The 23,542-nt window shown below is 40.6% G+C and overlaps 2 protein-coding genes across 5 annotated transcripts in view; one reads left to right on the top strand and one right to left on the bottom strand.

Annotated features, from left to right (window-relative positions):
* Positions 1 to 435: 435 nt before the first annotated feature.
* Positions 436 to 17,182, bottom strand: IKZF5 (IKAROS family zinc finger 5). Of its 4 annotated transcripts, none has more exons than XM_045815740.2 (5): positions 17,026 to 17,182; positions 15,417 to 15,565; positions 7,870 to 8,069; positions 5,690 to 5,872; positions 436 to 4,523 (listed from the first exon to the last, which is right to left on the bottom strand). In XM_045815740.2, exons 3-5 carry the CDS (start codon positions 8,000 to 8,002, stop codon positions 3,580 to 3,582), a joined length of 1,260 nt encoding a protein of 419 aa, XP_045671696.1. In that variant the 5' UTR covers positions 8,003 to 8,069; positions 15,417 to 15,565; positions 17,026 to 17,182; the 3' UTR covers positions 436 to 3,579. The 4 variants fall into 4 exon arrangements, with proteins under 4 accessions (XP_045671696.1, XP_045671698.1, XP_087718738.1 ...); XM_045815742.2 differs by having other exon boundaries at positions 7,870 to 8,055; XM_087862612.1 differs by lacking the exon at positions 15,417 to 15,565 and having other exon boundaries at positions 7,870 to 8,055; positions 17,026 to 17,172.
* Positions 17,183 to 17,284: 102 nt separating this feature from the next.
* Positions 17,285 to 23,542, top strand: part of ACADSB (acyl-CoA dehydrogenase short/branched chain) — a 43,925-nt gene continuing 37,667 nt past the window's right edge. The window contains exon 1 of the mRNA XM_087862610.1: positions 17,285 to 17,427. Coding sequence (XP_087718736.1) covers positions 17,386 to 17,427 — 42 coding nt within the window. The 5' untranslated portion in view covers positions 17,285 to 17,385. The remainder of the gene's footprint in view (positions 17,428 to 23,542) is intronic.

The following is a 23,542-nucleotide window of genomic DNA, read 5'->3' as shown; positions in this document are numbered from 1 at the left end:
ACGATTTTGCAAACTAAAATAATTTTGTGTCACTGGATGCTTTCTCACCCATTGATGGGAATTGCCGAAGACTTATTTAACAAACAAAAAAAGCAACAGTCCATGCTAAAGATCCATTTGTCATAACAGAAATAACTTCAGTCACTGGCCAGACGTGACATGGATAATTAGGCATCAGAGGCAGGCAGGTGGGGACAGGGGTCTTGCTGAATGGATCCTCAGGAAAGCAGAGACTAGGAAGGAAGACGAGATGTGGATGCACGGAGCTGGTTTTGTTTTTAACTCACGTGAACAATCTTCTCATGGGTAAGGCATTCTACAGATTCAAACCAATGTAGCCATAAAACTCTTTTTTTAAATTTATTAAGTTTCCACAGTGGAAAATTACTAAAAAATTGGATCCTAGTTTTCAAAGAAGGAAAATCGAGATCAATAGAAAGTGTTACTTTGTTTTATTCATGTATTACAAAAGCAAAGCTTCATTCACAATAGGAACTACAGACTATTATAGGTATTTCAGCATTGAACTGCTCTCTGGAACCCTAAACAATATAGTGTTTTGCAACCATACTCAAGGTTTATGTTTTGCATACAAAATATGTTCTTTACATCAAAGTACAAATTGACAAAAACAAGTTCTAGAAATCATATACCCTCTAAGACTATTTAATGAAAAAGTCCTTAGCAGGGAATTTTTTTTTTTAAATAATACATCCACGTGATAAATATTTTTGTAGAACTTAAAATGAGGTTTATCTCAACATTTTTTAAGTAATATTCCCTTTGTCAAACAATTCTGCAGATGAATGGCAAACACTTATTTCTAAAATGAAATAGCACTGGAAAATATTCAAAGTAAAAGTCTAGCCTTTACTTGAATTTCAAGAAGTTGTAGCTACATACTATATTAGTAAAATCTGAAATGAAATTATTCCGTTAATCTCTTCACAGTTTCTTAAAAAAATATTAGTGGAGATAAATTATCTACCAACTTTAAAAATCTAAACTTATGTTCACTGAACAAAAATACATTTAGTTTCAGAACATTGCCTGTTAACAGCAAAGTACTATAAATAATTCATGTTCAACTTTTCCTAGCAGCTCATTTCTATAAAATATTTAATTAAAAATAAAATGGGAGAAACGTATTCAACACTTAATGGAAGATAGTATCATCTTTCCATGTATAAAATTTAACTCACAGAAAGTTTAAATAAAATCCTAAATCTTTTTAAAAATACAATACTAAAAAAGTTTATAAGGTAGATTTGATTCAAAAACTTTAGTGCATTTAGAATTAATTGTAGCTCTCAAGCATTGACGCCTTTGGAATACCAACTGTGCTCTTTAAAGTCATAGGAAAATTAGAATTATACATTCTAGTTTTATAATTATGAAAAAAAGATATTTTCTGTTTAAATTAAAATGTACCTTCAAAACATCTATCTTTAGTTGCCAGAAAAAAAGTGTTTGTCACTATTTGGCCCAGAATATAGAGTTAATAAACTGGTTTTAACAAGAGGGTTCTTTCTCTTTAATGAAAGCTTTCATTTTCTATCTCAGGGTATTGCTTTTATGTTTAGAAAAAAAGTGAGAAGAAAAAATAATTACAAAAGCTTCCAAATGACAGCAACCTGTTTCTTTCTGGCAATAAATAAATATTAAGAGCCAAGTTCCACATTTGGAAATGGTTACATTCAAGCCAATCTGAGCAATGAGTGATTTAAGCAACAAGAGAAACACAACTGTAGATTCAGAAGCCTCAGGTTTGACAAGGAGGAGAATTATTTATAGTTTGGACAGACTCCCTGCTGCTCTTTGAACAATGCTGTTGAGGTTAGTTTCGACTGGGTATTAAACCACGAGAACTCATTTTAATGGCTTTCTAGCATCTGGAAGGGAGGGCAGGAGATCCAGTAACTTGGCACGTGCGGGTCTTGGTGGACGCTTACTGCCGGTATTTCCCTTTCTATTTACTATAGAAGAGTGGAGGTCCTTTTTGCTTAATAAATGCTTCATAGTTAGGGTATTCTCTTTAAGAAGCCAATTAGCAACGCTTTCAAGATTTGAACCAAATTACAAATGAAACTTTTGCAAAGTACACAGAAACCAACAGTTAGTAACAATATATTTTATTGTTTGACCAAGCTCTCTTCAGAGTAAGCTAGTTATCACACAATATAAAAACAATAGCCTCCTATTCAAAATTATTCTAGATTTAGCAAGTCTTATTTTTGTAAACAAATTAAATATCATATTTAAATGCATTTTATATCTATTTTCCCACTTTTGTACCATTTCCTACTAAGGCGACGATTCAATCAGTCTCCATTTAGTTTTGTCACTGTCCATGAAAAACTGGCAGAACTGCAAATAAGCATTACAAGTTGAATTCACAGAAAATATTTTAAATGGCCAATTCTGAAGGGAAAACCAGAATTTGTTTTGGACACACATTCTCATTTTTTTAAGTATTACTTCATATTATTTTCCCATGTGTTTCTATACCCACTTCTTCTTGGAAATTACAGGCAGTAAATGGATAGAAGGCAGGAAATGGAAACTTCAGAGATTTTTTTTTTCTTTTGAAGGACTGCATTTCCAAGGAGTAAGATGGATGACTCCCACCGTACCTCTTTGGTCATCAAAGGAATAGGAGGAATAACAGATTCTCAGTATACTTATCAACCTCACCTGATACTACTAATGTCAGAGTGAAGAATTTAAATGGAAGGTTCAAATTTAAAAAAAAAAGGCATCTTTATAGATAATCCTCTGATATTTCTAGCATTCTCATGTGGTTTTTACAATAAACCAGAATAAAAAGAATCCAATGGAAAACTGACACATTTAAACTAGGAATTGAATAAACGGGTACCTTAAGTATTAAACCCCATTTTTCAATTTAGGTTTCATTTCTCTTTAGAACTTTTACCTCATATTTTTATAACTTGAATTTAAAAAGAATGACCTCTTCTACATTTCCCCTTAAGGGAAAAAAAAAAAAAAGAAGGATCTGCTACACTAAATAGCTCTGTGATTATCAGGTGAAATGAAAGTACTGTGAACATTCAGCAATGTGAATGAAACAGCACGTTGACAAAGAACGAGGTTAAAAGTAATTCCTCTACTAAACACTGAAATAAACTGTTAACAGACTTTGTAAGAGACGGTAATTCTACCATGTTGAAATATGGCAGAAATAATATCTACCTGCAATGTATACGTTGAAATACCAAGAGTATCAGTAAGCTTTGAAATGTTTATGGACCGTAAGTATGGGAAATTTAAATGAATACCTGTTAGGATTATGACTGCACTCCAATTCTCAACTGTCTAAGTGAAAGGAAAATATACACACCAACCTGTCTCACTGCTCTAATACATAAATGAGCCTGCCCAGATTTTTATAGAAAAAAAAATTTTGTTTCCACTGTCAAACTTATATTCTATAAATATGTAGACTTTGAATTAGCAGACACCTTATTAGGAGTGACCCCCCCCCGAAAAAAAACAATAAACAAAACTATAAAACACAAAAAGGTAAAACCAAGTAAAGCATAATGTGATTATTTTCAATCAGTGTTGGTTATGCTGACCCCTTGCAAAATGACAGGCAAAATCATACTTGTTTTTACATTTGCAACCACATATGTTACACTGAAAAGGATTTTCATACCCATGACATCCCATGTGAATAGTGTAAAGGATATTGTCGGCAAAGTACATGTCACAGTGCTGGCAGTGGTGCAGAAGCTGCGGGTCCTGGACCGGCAGGGTCGGAGCTGGAGTGCTCGGCTGGCTGTTTCCTATGCTGGGAGTACTCGTGTGGGCACTTGGTTCACTGCTCGGACCTGCCACCGGACTATAGTTCCTCTGACTATGTGACGGCCGAGGTTCAGGGCTTGTGGGAGAGGAGCTCTGAGGAATACTCGCTGACACGGCAGCAACCACTGCTTGGGCCGAGGGCTGCTGCATCATGAAAGGCTTCTCGTCGGGGCAGGGCACGACATCAGGAGATGCAGGGTTTGGGTTTTCCGGTGGCAAACTAGACAACTGTCCCGCCAGAGTTGAGAGCTGATTCAAAGGGTTGTCAACCATGAGTTCTTGGGGGTCCCGTGGTAGGCCACCAGTTGATGTGGTTTTTGCCATACTTTCATAGGAGTCAGTCTGGATATTTGGGATTTCATGGGTAAAATCGTTAAGGTAGTCTGGCTTCTGAACCACCATGGAAGGTGGACTTAAGTTAATTAATGCTCTTCTGCTATAGCCCAGATTGCTTGTTTTCTTCTGTAAAACTCCCCACATTTTCTTGCTGCTTAAGGAAGACCTAGTACCTTTAATTGGTACCATTTTATGCTTGCGCCTTCGATGATGGGACAGGTTACTTCGATCACTGCAGCGGAAGGAACATAATTCGCATTTGTATGGTTTTTCTCCTGTATGGGAACGCATGTGGGCTTCCAGATGGCGCTCGTAAGCAGATGCGAATGGACATAAGTGACATCTATGAGGTTTCTCACCTGTTTAAAAAGAAAAATGGGGGAGAAACTGCAAGAGTAGCTCATTTCTGGAAAGATTCATGTTTTGTCCATTCATTAGACGTAGAAACTGATCAGGTTAAAGCTTAACTCATCAGCAACAATTTGAGATATACAGATACTTTCTATTAGTCAATATAGTGTAAAAATTGTTATGGCTTCAACTGGCATCTGGGGAAAGAATAGCAAAACTGACAATAATATTCCCTACATATGTCAGTTACATGTTTATGCACACATCTATACATGAACACTTCTTCATACATATTCACACACAAACACGTACAAATACCCCTTCCTCGCGAAAAAATACAAAAAACCTTTTCTAAAAAGTCCTTCTATTAAATAGAAAGTCAAAATGGAAATGAGCTTCCCAGTCCAAGTACGAATTATGTCAAGTGTCCCTTCAAATTGGCCAGGGCTTCACTTCTACCTTCCTCCTCTCCTCTTCAGTAGCCAAAAGGGACAACTGTAGTCAGTGCCGTTAGCTGAAAACGGCACAAATATGTAAAACACACGTTTGGAATAGGAGATTTGGAGTCATTAACGTAACAAATAAGTACTGAGTCCTTCCTATGAGTCAGATGCTCTGTTAGGCTCTGTGGGCACAAACATGGCCCTGACACGAGCCCTGTCCTCAGACACAGCATGAGACCCCACGGGACACACGGGTGGGACCCCTGACGAGGTCTTAGGCCAGTGCAGGGCGTAGCTAGGAGGGCTTCTCAGGAGGTGGGAGGGCTAAGGTGAGCCCTGAGGATCAGCAGTATAGCCTGCAACTGTATAAAAGCCTTGTCCCTGGTCGGCTACTGAAACATACTTAGTAAGTATAAAGATAAAAACATTTTATCACTTCACACTACCTTCAGCATTAACCTGCCCAGCCTAAGAAGCAGACAGATATTGAGAGATTATGTGGATCAAGAAGAAAGATGGCTAAGGACAGGGAAGCTCTAGAAGGGGCCTCACTTCCTGTATGTTGCTATGCCATTGTTTTGAACAAATGGAGTAACTTCCCCATTTATTCATACCTTATATCAACCTTCAATTTTAAACTATCAGAACTACTTATAGGTCAGATCAACCTGCCTCCCTTGGCCCTTCTCCCGCCCCAAAAGAAATGCCTCCTCCAGCCATTTCGCCATTACCTGTGTGGATTCTAATATGTTCAATAAGCCGGGCTGTTCCTTTGCTGGCATAGTTGCAGTACCGACACTTGAGCTTCCCATCAAAGGTCCTTTCAAACCCGTCTACTAACATTCCTGAGTTTTCATCCAGGGAAACTTCAACAGATGGGTGATCGAGTCCATTTTGATCACCATCTGTTCCAGCTAGAAACAAAGTGTAGCAAAAGAAATGACGCATCTCAGAATCAACTCAATTTAGCATTTTAGTCTTAAGTAGTAGAAAATCTTTCATAAATCGATAGTTTAGTTAGCACAAGAGCTAAACTCAGAAAATACAGACTTTCTGAACAGAGGTTAATTTCATACAAAACCTTTTATAGGGGGACCTCAAATTACTGACACATAAATTTCATCAGTCCTCAACATGCTTTTGAAGAAGAGACTAGGGTATTATCCTTATTTGACAGGTCTGGAGAACAGAGGGGAGTAAATAGTAATGGCAAAGCTATACATGTTTAAGATTCTAGTCACTTCTTCAAGTATTATAATTGGCACTCATGATAATTTCTCCAAATCTTCACTCAGTTTACTGTCATCTAAAGCAATTAATGTTGAGTTTTGCCCTGTTTCATTTGGTTTATACACATTCTAGATTCTGGTCTGCAGTTAGGATCTTCAAATTCTAACTCGGTACATAAAGGAAGATACTATATCTGATAGCTCTGAATGTTAGAACTGTAAGAATTTGAAAGCTAAAAGAGATTTGTCTAGCCCTTTGCTTTTAATTTAACCTGACTACTTCTTTGTATCTATAAAGAAACTGAAGGGGCAAGTGCTCATATCAGGAAAACCAGCAAGCAGTGGGGACTACAACCCTGGTCTCTTGAATCTCAGTCCAAGAATCTGTACATTAAAGTGTCAGGAGGGACATTTTTATTCCCACACTCTTGGGAAAAACACTTCTACTCCATCCCCAGGAAACAGCAGTACTGGTATGAACAAGTCGCACCCCCTCCTCCACTCTTTCCTCCCCCCTTCACCAGGAGGAGAAGTGATTTTGCTGGTTGGTGCAAATTCAGTATCCAACGGTGCCACTGCACTGGCGGGACAGGGCTCCGTGTCCCCATCTTCGATTTCTCTCCCAAGCCAGTGACTCTCAAAATTCCACGTGTATATGAATCACGTGGGGAGCTTATGAAAACAGATTCTGATTCAGTAGACCTGCGGTGGGGACTGACAATTTACACTTCTAACAAGCTCCCAGGTGATGCCTGGTCCCTGCTGCTAGTCCCTGGACAACAAGGCCACGGACTATCTACGTCAGGGGTCAGGAAACTTTTCCCATAAGGATCAGATCCGAAATACCTTAGGCTTTGTGGGCCATCTGTTCTCTACAACTGCTCAGCTCCACTGTTATACATGTTATACATATACAAAGACTGAAAATATGTAAACAAGCAAGTGTGGCTATGTTTTAATAAAACTCTATGGATGCTGAAGTCTGAATTTCATATAGTTTGCACATGATACTATTCTTTTTATTTTTTTTTCCCCCAACCATTTTAAAATGTAGAAATCACTCTTAGTTTGCAGGTCATACAAAAACAACTCGCAGTTCAGACTGGGCCCAGGGGCTGTAGTCTGTAGACCACTGAGCTACGTCTAGGAACAGATTCTAGTCTGTGTGGTAAGCAAACCAGACAGAAGTCCATCTGGAGCAGGCTCGAGTGGGTCGCTGCTTTCCCTATTCTGGTTCTCTGTCTAGAGAAGTAAACATGGTCAGCCCTTTCTTCACTTCAAGAGAGAAGAAAAAGAAACCCCCATTGTGTCTCTGGTCTAATCCAGATTTCCCACTGGCCAAATCCTTTGTGTAGTGAAGCTGAGTCTCTACCCCTTTGGGTTCCTTGTGTCTACTGTTAGCTAATAGAACTTAGAAGATGGGAAGGATATTTAGAACTCCTAACCTTCCAACAAGACCATAATGCCTCTCCAGATCATGTTAGTCCCTTGAGAAGTTTCATTCTTCCCTCAACAAAAATCTGACATGTTTAAAAAGGAAAACAAATTGCCCTGTGTCTTTCTAAGTAAAAATGGAATGATCCACATTAGTGAATAGTGGTCTTCACCGTATGGATAACTATGCACAAGTATTAATATATTTATGAAAAATGAATTATTTAATAGTATTAAGATGAGTCTACCTCCCTGAAGAGCCTCTGCTTCTTTGTCCCCACTAACTGATCCAGAAATCATGTTCACATGATGAGTCTGCTGAGTCAGATATTCCTGGAAATCTTTCACGAAGTCCAAAGGTTCTGGTTTCTTTTCACCCATCTCTGCTTTATCCTTTTTTTCCTTTTTCTTTTGAAGTTTACAGTTTGTTATGCCTAGGGGGAAAAAACTGAAATAATTTCACACTATTTAGGGAAATCCAGTATGTATTAAAACAACAGCGACAAAATTACTATGTGCAAGGCACTATACAAAGCAACAGAGAACACAGTACCTGCCATTAAATATCTTATCATTTCCTTGGTGAACTAGAGAACACATAGACAGAATTGTGAAAACTTAATATAATTAATATTTAAATAAACTGTGACCAAACTAATTCTTAGGAGGATGGAAAAAAATTACAAAGACTGAAAAAAAGAGAAAATAAGTCCACATGAAAGAAACAGCACAGCAGCAGGAAACAGTTGAAAAATGAAGGAGACAGTAAAAAAAAAAAAAAAAAAAAAAAAAAGGCTCAACCGGGGCCAGAGAGAATTTTCTGGATGATGGACATGTTACATATCTGCGTTGTCCAACAGAGTTCTACTAGCTACACATAGTGATGAGCACTTCAAATGTTGCTAATACAAATGACCTGAATTTTTTTATTTTATTTAATTAATTTAAATGGAAATAGCTACAGATGACTAGTGAATCATTTCAGATAGCAAAGGCTCGCAAACAGAACCGGGGTGGCAAACCTTTTCTATAAAAAGGCCAGGCAGTATTTTAGGTTTTGTAGGTCATGAGGTTTCTGTCGCAACTACTCAACTCTGTCACTATAGCTAAAAGCAGCCATAAATAATGTGCCAACAACCTGAGTACGGCTATGTTCCAAAATAAAGCTTTACAGCAGCAGGCCTTGAGCCAGGTTTAGCCTATAGGCCAGTTTCCTGACCTCTGCCTTAGAAATCCAAACCACCTCTTCTACCACACATCGTCCTACCCACTCGGAGAATGAGGGGAAAATTAAGAAAGAGAACAAAAAACTTCTGATGCTAATGCAGAGGAAAGTCTCCCATGAGATTCTGTAGCCACAAACTGAACTGGTATCACATAGGTTTATGGCCCAAATTCAGAAATCAAATAACCAAAAAATTTTCTAGTAAGAACAAGATAAGAAAGTCTAGCACCCAGCAGACAAAGGTCTTTTCTCCCAGTAAAAATTTTTATGCAAATGTATACGGTCTTCTTAAATATGCCTTCTGCTCATTTTTTCCCCTCAACTCCAACTATTTAATGAGTAATTTCTATCTTAAAAAGTCCTCATCTTTAAAAGCCAGTAGAATGGAATCTGAAGCTAAAGATTAGTCACTTTTCAACATACAGACTTAACTTTTTCTCAAAGCACAGCATACACACAGAAGAGCACATAAATCCTAAGGGTAGAGCTCAGTGCGTCATCACAAAGTGAACTACTCATGCAGTCTGACCCATGTTGGGAAACGGAACGCCACAGCATCCCAGGATGGGCCCTTCCAGTCCTGGTTCCCCAGAGCCGCGGCAAGGGCTCCGCTATCCTGACTTCTGAAATTGCTGGGTCACAGGGCTTGCATATATTCAGCTTTAGACAACGCAAAAGGTTTTTCAAAGTGCTTATGCCAATTTACACTCCCACCAGCAATGAACAGGAACTCTGTTCTTCCATATCCTTGCCAACACGCAGGTGTTTTTTTGCCTTTTTCATTTCAGCCATTCCGGTGGGTGCCTGGTGGTATCATGCTGGTTTTCATTTCTATTCTTTGGTAACTAATGAAGTTGTAGACTTTTTATGTTAAATAGCCACAGAGATACCCTCTATTTTCAAACCCAGTGAAATATCTGTTTAAGTCTTTTGCTCATTTTTAATAGGGTTTTTGTCTTTTTCTAGTTAATATGTAAGAGTTCTTTATAATATTCTGGATATGAGCTCTTTATTAGATATGTGTATTTTCAGTGTCTTCTCTCACTCTTTGGATGCCTTTTCACTTTCTTAAAGATAACCCGATAAACTGAAGTTCTTAACATAGTCATAGTTACCCATTTCTTTCCTTTACCTTTACAGTTGTGTCCTTGCCAACATCTTCCTCAAAGATGTTCTGCGGTTTCTTCTAAAGGCTTTACTATTTTTTTAACTTTTCATATTTTTATCTGGAATTGAGCTTTGTGTATGTACAGTGTGAGGTAAGAGTCGAAATATACTTTTTTCCAAAGAGAGAGCCAACTGTCCTAGCAACATGTATTTCATAGACCAGCCTTTCCCCACTAGACTCTATTACCACCTTTCTAAATCAGGTGATCATATATATGGGACACTATTTCTGGATTCTCTATTATGTGCCACTGACCTATTTTTGTCTAGCCTCACACCAATACCACCCAATCCTAATAATATAAATCTTAATATCTCAGTCATTTAAGTCTACCATTACATTTTTCTTCTTTGAGAATGTCTGGACCACTCAGTACTTTTTAGCCTGTTTTCCAAAGAAAGAACTGTGAAGATGTGAAATGAGAGGGCTCCACCAATGTCATGTTTCCCAACTGACAGGAGCTTGACTGATGTTTTAAGACCAAAATTTCTAATTTAACTAGCTTAACTAGCAATCTACTAGATATAGACTAACCCTTGCCTACGTGCCTCCTATAGAATGCTGTGCTGTACAACAATGCAGTGATATTTCAGGGACTAATGAAGGACGCAGGGCTGTTTCTGGTTTCCCTTGTCTACTGGCCCCAGCCTGATTTATTTAATTTCTGTATTTCTTGTCTTCCTCTCTCCTCACAGTTAGCTTGTTCTTTATTCTAAACATATTTATCCAAATAAGAATATTCAGGTGCGCAAATTTTCATTGTTCTTAATGCAACATTTGTGAATAGTTCTTTTCCTCCCTTCTTAGAAGATGTCTAGGGGTTTTTAAAAGGTATTATTACTATTACTACCACTTTCACTGTTTTCTAGAAAGCTGAGGCCACTGAAAGTCTATCCTCTAGATGAACAGAGTATTATGGTATTAGGCCTAACTTACTAGCTTGAAGACTCTGAACAGAAATTTCTCTCAGCTGTAGTTTCTTATTTTGTAAAATGGAATAATACCAACTGGCAGGGCTGTTTTAAGTTTTACAAGTATCTATACGGAAAGTAGCTCCCAACACCTGTAGCAATATGGCATGTTCTCAGCTATTTTTGCAGCAAAAAATGGTTATACCTTGGGTCAAAACATTGCCCTGTCCCAGATTCAGTTTTTTTCCCTTTTTCTATCAATCAGCTCATGAACTGAGCAGTGTAAGCTATCATTTTATATACTTTCTTTAGTTACGATGAAATGAACATGGTCTACCTTCGTCTCAGTAATCCATATAGCCCAAATTGCAATTTCCCAAACTCATATCTTATTTTACTTTTTTAGGCTACATCTTTAAATCCCTTGCTTTGGTCTGGTTCAACTTTCTTTCTTTCTTTTCTTTTTTTTTTTTTTTTACAATTTTATTTATTTGACTCAGAGAGAGAGCACAGGCAGGCAGGAGGAGAAGCAGACTCCCCACTGAGCAGGGAGCCTGCCATGGGGCTCGATCCCAGTGGGATCATGACCTGAGCCGAAGGCAGCCAATTAACCAACTGAGCCACCCAGGCACCCCTGGTTCAACTCTCTTAATCTTAAGGATTATTGTTGGTTTCTAAACAAATTTCAGTTGCTTTTTCTCATTTTACCAGGCTTATCTGAACTGGTTCTCTCTGCTTCCTAATCAGTGTATTACTTTTGTTCTGTGACTACTGTTGATTGTGTTTATCTGTCCTTTAAAATTTGCCCTCTGGTTGGGGGGGGGGGGAGTGAGCCAGTCAGATTATTAAGAATAAGATCAACAATAACCTGTAGAAGATTAAGATCAACAATAATCTGTAATAACATCGTATCTCAATAAAAGGGGAAAGAAAGGACAACAAAACACACACGGGTGGGAAACAATGTAAAAATATATATTAAAAGGTAAGAAATACAGCAGATAGAGCTCTAAAATGAGTTCCAGAAAAACATAAATGTAAACAAAGAGAAATTGTTTTTTAAAAAAATAACAATCAAGAAATTTCCAAAATTACAGATCCCTTTCAGCTGGAAAAGGATCACAGCGTGGAAAACAATATATGATAATAAAACAACACTTAGACACGTTGAAATTTTAAAACCTCAAAGAAGATAAAGAGAATATAAAAATTCTTAGAGAAAAAAAGTCCACCCACATAAGAAAAACAATCAGACTGACATCTGAGTGCCAAAGGCAACACTAGGTGTAAGAAAATAACAGAGTAATCATTTATTCCAATTTGGCATGTTTAAACTTCCTCAAGCTGATAAAGGATATCTTCCAAAAACCTACACCAATTAATGGAGAAAATTTAGTTGCATTCCCTTTAGAATCAAGGATAAGACCAGGATGATTGCTATCACTACTGCTACTCAACATAGTACTAGAGGAAGAGGCCCCCCAAAATAAAAGGAAAAATGAAATATGAGGATTGGTAAGGCCCTATAGTTTGTGTCCTAATTATAAAAGTTATAATCAAGAAAGAAATCCTGGTATTTACATTGCAATTTAGAATCACTTCTTACTAATCAGTTCATATGAAAACTGAGATGTTTCCCCTGGAAAATATCTGAATATACTTTGATAGGCTTCAATAAGCAAGATAAATCCTACCAACTCCTGATCAGAAAGCCTAACACTGCTACAGGAGAACATGTGACAGTACAGAAAAATGCATGAGACTGCCAGTAGTAAGCAGAAGAAAATGGTATTTTTATACATGCATCTCAAGTTTTAAGAACACAAATGAGCCTAATTACAGAGGATGGCTGGCATATTTTGACAGTCTTGGCTATTATCACATTGTCACATTATAAATTTCACTGCATTCTCTGCCATAAATTGTGTGCTGATTTTCAATCATAATGCATGACGGACTTCAAAAAAAGAAAAACAAAAAACAAAACAAAGAATGCCAATGAAAAAAGGAAAGATAACATTGTAAATATTAAAAAAAAATCTGTTCTGGGGCGCCTGGGTAGCACAGTCGTTAGGCATCTGCCTTAGGCTCAGGGCGTGATCCCGACGTTCCGGGATCGAGTCCCACATCGGGCTCCTCCGCTGGGAGCCTGCTTCTTCCTCTCCCACTCCCCCTGCTTATGTTCCCTCTCTCGCTGGCTGTCTATCTCTGTCAAATAAATTAAAAAAACAAAACAACAAAAAAAAACTTAAAAAAAAAATCTGTTCTTAAATTAAGAGTTTTAAATATATTGATATGGTTTTCAACCTCAGACATTCTGCAATGGCTTAAAAATTAAGTGCCATTCCATCCCCAAGCACTTTTTGTGCTCACTTGACCTTCGTCACATCTCTCTCTCTCACACCCTCCCATTCTCTCTCTACCTTTCAGGCGCACACGCACGCGCACACACACACCCCATGACAAGCCCTTGTCTCAATGTGAATGGAGTCTTCGGTTCAAAATCCAGCTTTCTCCATCTCAAGTCACTACTTCTAAGCAACAGTAAATAGAAAAAGAACAATAACTGTGAAACTACAGAAACCTTCCTAATATCAAAAGAAAATAAAGGTTTTATATTCAAGACATCTTCCTTAAAGGCATGTCTTTAATAAAGTAATCATCAGTCTCTGACTGAAAGTTTAATCTAAGGGGCGCCTGGGTGGCACAGCGGTTAAGCGTCTGCCTTCGGCTCAGGGCGTGATCCCGGCGTTCTGGGATCGAGCCCCACATCAGGCTCCTCCACTATGAGCCTGCTTCTTCCTCTCCCACTCCCGCTGCTTGTGTTCCCTCTCTCGCTGGCTGTCTCTATCTCTGTCAAATAAATAAATAAAATCTTTAAAAAAAAAAAAATGAAAGTTTAATCTAAGAACTCCACAAATTAACTGAAATCCAAAGATGCCCCTAAGACACTGATAATTTAAAAACCTTTGCAAACATACCATAAAAATCTACTTTAGGACATTGGCAAACTACGTTTTTACTGACAGTATCTTTTCCATGAGCCACAAATTCAACATCTTGGAGCTTGTTAGCCAAAAAACAACTTACACAAATTTCAATATGTAAGATCATGTCATCAGAAAAAGAAACATATTTGAGTTCTCCAATTTTTTGCAGATTTGGATGGTGTATTCCTAGCCCGATCCACTCTTTCTACTAAATGATATCTAATTATAACCACCAGAGAAGAATTATTCCCATACTGTATGATTATATTCCTTATGATATGGCAAAATTTTTGAGTCCTCCCTGTGATTACTCTGATTAAAGTTAAGCTGGGTCTAGTGTGGGATTCCACACGGTGTAGGTACATGTCTGTATAAACTGGGTAGAATGTACCTGAACTATTTTTATACCAATAGTTTCTCCCACATTATCCATTCAAGGCTCAAAAATAAGGTTCTTACAAAACAACCAGGTGCTACCCACACTAGTGAAGTAAAGAAATATTTAAGAAATAAGCTTTGAGGGGCGCCTGGGTGGCACAGCGGTTGAGCGCCTGCCTTCGGCTCAGGGCGTGATCCCGGCGTTATGGGATCGAGCCCCACATCAGGCTCCTCTGCTATGAGCCTGCTTCTTCCTCTCCCACTCCCCCTGCTAGTGTTCCCTCTCTCGCTGGCTGTCTCTATCTCTGTCGAATAAATAAATAAAAAAAAAAAAAAATAAGCTTTGATATCCCAGAAGAACATGAAAACCTCTTTACCTTTATGCCACTAACTAAAAACTATTCCAACTTTCCTCGGTTTCTGATAAAGGATTTATTTGTATGAAGTCTTCTGATATTAATTCTTCAGCGGACATTATAAATGAGAAACTGCTCACACACACACACACACACACACACCCTCTTAACCAGGAACTAACAAAACAGGCATCTGATGCGAATTAGAAGACAGCTCCAACTATGAAAGAGCAGTGACAGAAGAACCGGAAGAATCTCTATAACCTACCTTCTTCCGAAACTCTATCTTTTTTAAAAGTTATGGGAGAATTTTGAGAACAACATGATTAGGAAATAGAAAGATCTATTTTATTCACCTACCATTTGGGAGTTACTAACCACAAGGTAGAATACTTAGCAATTAACTTACTTATACAATAGCTTAATCTGGCAGTTAGGTAGGCCTCTACAAATAAAGTGACTACAGTTCAATAGATGTGCTTATTTTTATAGCCCAATAATTATGGTCACTGAAAGATTTACTCTGCCATAGAACACACATCAATGGAGAAGCCTGAAAAATGAGGACTGATTAGTATAGAGAGTTAACATGGACCTTCAAAGACAATTAGAACACATTTCCTCTGATTACAGAACTGTCCAAAAAAAAAAAAAAAAAATCCTTGAACGTAAAAAGGGACATTACGAAGCTTTCAAATCAGAAAACATAACACAAAAGCAAAATATAAAGTTAGAAGATATCCAAAACAGGAGCTACACACTCTAACCTTTTCACCCCAAATCAGTTCCTTCTTTGTCTTGCCACTCCAACATTGATGAAAAGTAGAGTAATCGAAATTTACTCTGGAGACACACCAAGGGACTCCAAAAGGCCATGGAGGGAATTTCAACTAAAATTGAAAAGCCATACAGAGGTCTGCAAAGAAAAGCACACCACAAATCAAAACCTTTATGAGAAAAAGTTAATTAGCATCTACAGATTTAATAAGCTAAGAAAATAACTTTTGCCAATTCTACCATTACCAGAAAAGAAAACTAATCTAACAGATAATCAAAGAACAAAGGAACAGGTTCAGGTCAACAAAAACACCAAAGAATCAACAAAGAATAACACGCACTAATTTGATGCGCCCCCCCCCACTACCGTGGATTTCTTAAGATTTCATTTTTGGCAAACTCTTAATGTCTTTCTTAAATTCAAGTTATTAATTGTATTTGTGCACAGTATTGTACACTTAGAGGATCAGGCTTAGTAGTGCTGAACAACTATAGTTGCCTAAAAATAATGCACTAGCTTTGTAGGGAAACATTTATGGGAAAGGGCTAAAAAGAAAACCTCCAGGCACCCCCAACAAGGGAACATTTGATTCTCATCTTTATTATGCTCTCTATCGCAACCCCCAACACAGGGTTTTCTGGTTAACAGTTTGAACCCCTAGGGGCAAAAAAAATACTAAACATCTCAATTCCCTGTAACGATTTCCCAACAATATATTAAACTGTAGCTGTGTTGAAGGCACGTCATCAATTAAAATTAAATGGAATTTTAAAACTATTAGTCCAGACGTTTAAAATTTTGTTTTAAATAAGTTTTGTTTCTCCTAGACTGAATTTCCTTAGATCTCACAATTTAAAGTGCCTTTTTTTCTTCTCCCGCTTGTCACTCCTCATTAGGGTTCTGAACAGCACGTTAAGGGGACATCAAATGGGCCACGTGGTTGGTTAGTGGTAGCTGGAACGGGTTTAACTTCAATTCAAATTCACGTTAGAGAAGAAGGCTTGGCTACCCGCACTACAGTTTACTGAGAGACTTAAACCTGTATGAACCTGAATAGGTCTTTGCGCAAAGCCCTCCCCAAACCTCACATCTCCGCAGAATTAGAGTGCACAAACAGCAGAAACTAACCCAGGCTGGACCATTAGATAACAGCAGTTTTAAAAGTCCTCCCAAGGAGCAGCCCAGGACTGGCGTCTGGGCAGCATCCTCATCAGGATTCGGAGCACCCAGGAGCCCCGCGCCTTCGCTGACCCCCAGGATCTGGGACCCAGTGAAAACGCAAACCTCGGGGAGACCCCCACACGACCACCTGTCAGAGCGAGAGGCAGCTCCCTCACCAGGAGTCTCCAGCCCCTGCCCACAGGCACCACTCCCTCGGGGCTCCGGAACCGAAGGACCGCACATTCCGCACTCTGGCCGGGAGCTTCCCGGGTCGTGACCCTGCCTACCGACCGACCACGCCCAACCCTCCGCTGCGACTGAGTCCCGGGCGCAATCAGCCGGCCCGCCGCGAACCCGGCTCTCGCCTCCTGCCGCTCCTTCTTAACTGTCCTGCTCAGCTGTTTCGCCGCCGTCCGAGCCGGAAGCCTGCTACTTACCACCTGACCACCGCACCCAGTAACTCCCACTGCCTTGTTTAACGCCACTGCCGTCGCCGTCGCCGCCGCCGCTGTCTTCGTCACCGTCGCAGCCGCCGCCATGTTTGTTGTGTCTCCGATTCTCTTCCCGCCCCGCTGCCTTGTCCAAGTCTCGCGTGAGCAGTGCGCAGGGCAAAGGCGGAGAGGGGCCTGTATGGCTCCCTTGGGGTTCCGTAGGCACGAGGGGGCGGGGCCAGAGAGGGGCGCTGGGGGCGGGGCGGGGGCAAGGCCCTGGCTCCGCCCCTAAGCGCTGGCTCTGGGCCCGGAGGCGCTGAGTAGCGACTTCGTGTGATTGGCACCGCCACTTGCCCTGAAGCAATCATGGAGCGAGCGGCGGCTGGGCTGCTGCGTGGCATCGCGCTGGTGAGTGCGCTGGCGGGGGGGCGTCCTGGGGGTCCGGGACGACCTTGGCCCCAGCGGCGGGGGCTTCTCGTAACGGGATCCGGGAGCCCGCTGCACGTCCCAGGTCGGAGCCTCCCTGTCTTCATCGAGTCGGTCTCAGACCTTTCATCGCGAGCCGACCGTGACCCCGATCTCCCTCCAGACCTCTGGCGGAGCCGACCTCCGCTTCTGTTAGGAGGGGTGAGAGTGGCTGCTGGTGAGAAGGGGGCTGGGAGCTGTTCTAGAAGCTTCTTTGCCGGAGCAAGCATCACGAGTGGAGTCGGAGAGCCACAGTTGCTAGATGTCATTTGCAAGCCATTGGGCCGTGGGAACCTCGGAATTTAGGATCTTTCGGGGCATTTTGCAGAGACGTCACCTCTCCGATGCCACGTTTCTCCAGTTACTACATTTCACCCCACCCCCAATTTTAACAAAAAAGAGTGAAAATACAGGCGCGGTCTCTTTCTGAGCAGAGCGTTTCCCTGTCTTCTCTTCTGCCTCCCTGCTCCAACGTTAGGAAGGGACCTCGGAGTTGGTCAGACTTACCAACCAGTTAAAGAATTCTCTCTGCCCCTTATCTCATGATTGGGGCCCCAGCATCTCCCATGGGTGAGCTCAGCCCGGCTGAGGGGTGCCCATTTCCACCCCGCTTCATCGAACTTGAACTTAAACCTGCCTCGCAGGAATATCCACCTGTTGTACCCAATTCTGCTCTCAGGACTGCCCCTCTTTGATACATTGTCAGAGTTTTCTCGTTACCTTAAACATTTCCACTCGTCAGTTTTTAATCCGAGGACATGCTTTCCAGAAAACCTTCACATTTTGGATACGCTCCACTTGTTGGCAACTTGACTTCTTTGCTGTGAACTTTTTCATTCTTTGCATTTGCTTTAAGGATTTAAGGCTCTTCAAAGTGCTTTTTCAGGGCACCTGGGTGGCTCAGCCGTCAAGCATCTGCCTTCCGCTCAGGTCATGATCCCAGGGTCCTGGGATCAGCCCTGCATCAGGCTTCCTGGTTGGCGGGAAGCCTGCTGCTCCTTCTCACACTCCCCTTGCTTGTGTTCCCTGTCTCTTTGTCTCTTTCTGTCGAATAAATAAAATCTTTTTTAAAAACAAAACAACAACAAAAAAAACCAAAGTGCTTCTTCAGCGAGCACTATCCCCAGAGGCAGGACTCTTTTTAATTAGAGGTAGTTAATGTTATTTGATTGTTTTATTGGCTTGGGGTATTAAGAAAATTACTAAAGTGATTAGTAAATTGCTGCAAAGAAATAAGCCTTCAAGGCACTATTCAGTACTATTTTATAGTTGTTTAATAGCTTAGCAAAGAAAGTTCCCAGGGCTTCGCAGTTTGACTCTTGTTTTAGAGTCAACCCTTATTGACCACATACTGTGTGGCAGACTTGTTCTTGGATCTACCTGAGTCATCTCATTTAATTTTTTTAAAGATTTTATTTATTTATTTGAGAGAGAGTGAGCGAGAGAGAGCACAAGGAGGGGGAGGGGGAGAGAGAGGGAGAGGGAGAGGGAGAGGGAGAAGCAGACTTCCTGCTGAGCAAGAGCCCACATCGGGGCTACATCCCAGGACTCCTGAATCATGACCTGAGCCGACGGCAGACGCTTAGCTGCCTGAGCCTCCCAGGCACCCCTGATCTCATTTAATTCTTAAAACCATCCCACACAGTAGTAGTTGAATCTGTCGGCTGCAGGGGCTGATGCTGAAAAAGATCAGGTGACTTGCTCGGCTTCACTCAGCCAGAAAGTGATAGAGCTGGTGTTCAAATTCCAGTCTGATGGTAACCTTGGTGCCCTACTGCCTCCCCTTCCTTAGAGATAGTGGAGACCTGTTTTATTTGGATTTGCCGGTTTATGGTGCTTATCGTCCTTCATATTTTTTAAAGCTCATTTACATTAATTAGCTAATGTAATTGATGGGATGTTGACTGTAGCATCGTGATTAAGAATGTGGGTTTTGCAGCCTGATTGCTTGGGTTTGAGCACAGGCTCTGTCACTTCCTAGCAGTATAATCTTGGACAGGTTACTTAATCTCTGTGGATCTTGGTGTCTTGATCTATAAATGGGAAGAATAATAGCACCTAGCCATAGGGGGATGTGAGGCACTTAAAACAGTGCCAGGTGTAGAGTCAGCTGTCATTAAATGTTAGCTCTTATTATTGCCATGCATGAGGCATCGTGTGCTATGGCAGATATAATAAAGACCCTGAACACTTACTTTCTAGAAGTTTCTCTTTTAGTGGAGAGATGAGAACTGTAACCAACAAATCTGATATTATGTAGATGTACAAATCCCAGGGGTCCACAGTTTGCCTGTGGGTTCAGAAAAGGGAGCAATGATCAGAACCATTAGGGGAGAGGGAAGCTCTTTGGGAGCTGAATTTAGATTTTAGGAGAAGAGAATTGGGGAAAACACTGCAACAGAAGGGAACTGGGGCATTTTAAGGAATGCTGGAGTTTATCCTTTGGATTGTTGAGACCCCTTGAAGGTTTTGAGCCTTGGAGATACAGAATCAGCTATGATCTGGTTTTATTGCTGTCACAGCAGGTGGCATGGAGGGTAGAGAATTGCAAAGTAGGGCTAAAGATAAACGGAGAGGTGCCTGGGTAGCTCAGTAGGTTAAGCATCTGCTTTCGGCTCAGGTCATGATCCTGGGATCCTGGGATCAAGTCCCGCATCAGACTCCCTGGTCAGTGGGGAGTCTGCTTCTCCCTCTCCCCGACGGATGCTGTCTGTCACTCTCTCTCTCTCAAATAAGTAAAATCTTAAAAAAAAAAAAAAAAAGAAGAAGAAGAAGAAAGAAAGAAAGAAAAAGATAAATGGAAAGGCAGAATTTATGATAGGCCAGGGACAGCATTTTGCATCCTCCACCTAATATCCTCTTCCTATTAAGCAGGTATTAGTGTCTTCATCTCACAGATGAGGACCTGGGAGGTAGTGAGTGTTCAGTGTGCTCTTGTCACCCAGTAGTCAGGTCACAGCAGGGGCACTCAGCCACGCTTGCCTTCTCAGAAGGACTTTGTTGTCCCTGCAGATATGTTAGACCTAACCTGCCCATTATGTTATGACCCAATTTGTATTGGTCACCGTGTGGTTCCAGAACATTTTAGGCAAGTTGATATTTCACAAGAGATCATTTTTAAAAAATATTTTTATTTTTTAAATAATTTTTTATTTATTTTTTATATTAAATAGTAAAATATTTAAAAATATTTGTATTTTTATGTATATTAAATATTAAAATATTTAAAATATTAAAAAAAAATTTTTTTTAAATATTCTCGATGTGACATTTCCTTGTTCAGTTAACCCTATAAAGGTCTGCCAGTTACATATCTAGTTAAGCAGTTCCAGTATCTTGTTCAGCTTTTTGCCATTCAAGAAAGCCAGCAGCACTTTTTTTGAACATATGTGTTATCTCGGCTGTGAGATCTTAGGACATGCATAAGCAGAAATTGTTCATGTGCCATAAACCCAGGCCCTGGAGTCAGAGTACTTGAGTTTGAATCCTCTCCACCACCTCGTAGTGGGACAACCTTAAGACAAGTTACTGTCCCATTCTGTGCCTCTGTTTCTTTTCCTGCAAAGTGGGGAGAAAGTAGTATTAAGGGAGATGTTAGATGTTAACTGCTTAGAACAGCTCTTGGCACATAGTAAATACTCAGTAAACGCTCACTGTGAATACAGGCAGAATCCATTACCAGTAACTCCAGGAGGGGTGAGGGTGTCTTTGCTCTGTGCAAAGTCCTCTGATGACTGTTAGGGGTCTATAAGTTTACAGCAGAGTCCTTGGCCTCAAGGAAATTACACTTTTAATGGGAGAGACCAGGTATATGTGTTAAGAAATGCCATTAGGACAATAGAGGATTTTATTTATTGCCAGTGTTAGATAAATATTGTGGACAGTTGTGCTTCTAGAAGGAGGGGCTGGAACTGAACATCAAAAGAAAGGATGGCTTAGGTTTAGGTAAAGCAGCAGAGAGCTGGAGATTATAGTCCAAGGAGATGTATGAGCCAAGGTGTAGATGTCGGAATATACTGACTTGTTTAAGAAATAATTCTTCTAGGCTTGCCAGTGTGGGAAGTTTGCAGTTTGATGCAATGAGTTTAACTGACAAGTCTCTATCATGTCAGATGGTTAGGTCCGTACTTGTTCCTGCAACAGTGCGTGTTGCTCCAACAGGGTTGCCCACATTCCCAGATGACAGCCCTTTTGTTTACTGAAATACAAGCATTCATAATGTTATTACTCATCAGTACAGAAATGGCAGTAGTGGTTTGTTTGGGGTTTTTTTGTTTTTTGTTTTTTTTTTTTTTTGCAAATGCAAATAAAACCTTGTTATCCACCTTTCTTTCTCTCTGCTGCCAAGAAGACTAAGGAACCATAACGATCTTCTCTGACCACCATAAGGTGCTTTCTCCTTTCTTTCAGGATCCTTTCATACCAGCCTTGTCTCAGGCTTACATTGCCTTGACTCCCCTTTTCCTAAGTGCTGGACCAGGGTTTCTCAGTTTTGGCACTATCTTAAAAAATGTCTGCAGGCATTGCCAGATGTTCCCTGGGGGTAAAAGTGTGCCCCTGTTCAGAACCTGTGCTCCACACGTGTTCCTTGGGGGTGGGGAAATGTGGCCTTTCTCCTTATAACCTGGTAGAAAACTGTCTCTCATCCTACTAGTTGCCACACCCCATTTGTTGACCACAGAAATTGATTTTCAAGATTTCAGCAGCAGCCATTGAGATCCTGAGCTGCTGTTTGCCAGAGGGTCCTAACCAGTTAAAACGGTTAGTACCTTGCATAGGGAACCCAAAAAGTTAGGTACCGCTTAGACCACTTCAGAAGTTCACCTGTGGTGGGAAAAGCCCTCAGCTAAGATGATACCACTGATGGCTAGCATGGCGGATGCATTTATAAAGGAAGACTTGGGAAGATTTGGTCACTATCTTGAAATGGAGGAATTAGATGGATGCCACATTTCCTGACTGGAGTGGCTGAGTGATGCACAAAGATTGGGGTGTCTGGAGGAAAACAGTTTAGGGGGAACAGAAAGGAAAATGATTTATTTGGCTTTAGACTCCAGACTTCTGAAAGTGTCCATTAAACTTATGACTGGAAGCATTTTGGATGCTGAACAGGAAAGGGATCTGGAAACTAGTAGAAAAATCAGAGCCAGAGATACAGGTCTGAGCCTTTGGGGTATATCACAGACCATTTGGGGGGACTGTTGAAGACAGGCAAAGCAAAGAGGAGAATTAATCTGGGGTATCCCTTAGAGGAGGAACTGGGAGAAATAGGCTTATTTAGAACTGGAGCAAAAGGCGAAAAGGGTATTTAAGTCCAGTCTTAAGAGCAAAAGTACCAGCAGAACACCTGCCAGATAGAGTAAAGAAAACAGCCCACAGGGAGCAGAGACAGGACGTTCTGAGAATTGTAGAGGAACCCAGGGCCAGCTTTTGGAGATGCCTGAATACAAGTTGAGACAGGGTGTGAACTGGGTCTATTTAAGGATAGAGAATTGCTTTAGGTTCTGAGGCTCCCTTCATTCCTTTCAGTATCCACCAGCCCCTGCAGGCATTTCAGTGTGCAACTCCTGGTCTGGAACACTGGTCCCTTGACCTCTGTGTTAACTGCTTCTGCTACTAACCTGGTTTATCTGAAAAGAAAGGCAATTCGCATATCTGGTAAGGTGTTGGACCCAAGTTAATTGCACAATTAAAAATTGTTTTTAAAGGGCGCCTGGGTGTCTCAGTCGGTTGAGCGTCTAACTCTTGATTTCAGCTCAGGTCTGGATCTCAGGGTTGTAGGTTCAGCCCCCCCCGCATGGAGCCTACTTTAAAGAAAAATTGTTTTAAGTTCATTAATAATCCCATCTTGTTAGATTTCTTTGGAAGAAGGGGTAGTTTTGGAAAGAGAGCTTGCTGACCTGGCCAGGGCCACATAAAGGCAAACAGATCTCCTTTATGTAGATTCCCCGGCACTGGGCCCCATCTTGGTTTATTTTGCCCTCTCCTGAGACAGTCTCTTGTATATTATTCTAGAAAGTGGTGGCATTGTTAGGAACCAGTAGATACTGGAAGGAGG

Source organism: Ursus americanus, chromosome 6, assembly GCF_024610735.1.
Source record: "Ursus americanus isolate L20-20 chromosome 6, mUrsAme1.1.p, whole genome shotgun sequence".
Classification (NCBI taxonomy): domain Eukaryota; kingdom Metazoa; phylum Chordata; class Mammalia; order Carnivora; family Ursidae; genus Ursus; species Ursus americanus.
This window is presented reverse-complemented; position numbering and strand designations above follow the sequence as displayed.

What these genes read in the sequence shown, in the direction of transcription:
- IKZF5 (XM_045815740.2), bottom strand. Translation starts at nt 8,002, where the DNA reads ATGGGTGAAAAGAAACCAGAACCTTTGGACTTCGTGAAAGATTTCCAG. An exon ending in AGCAGAGGCTCTTCAGGGAG is followed by an intron (nt 5,873 to 7,869) that starts GTAGACTCATCT and finishes CTTTGTTTCTAG; the next exon opens with CTGGAACAGATGGTGATCAA. An exon ending in ACATATTAGAATCCACACAG is followed by an intron (nt 4,524 to 5,689) that starts GTAATGGCGAAA and finishes CTTTTTAAACAG; the next exon opens with GTGAGAAACCTCATAGATGT.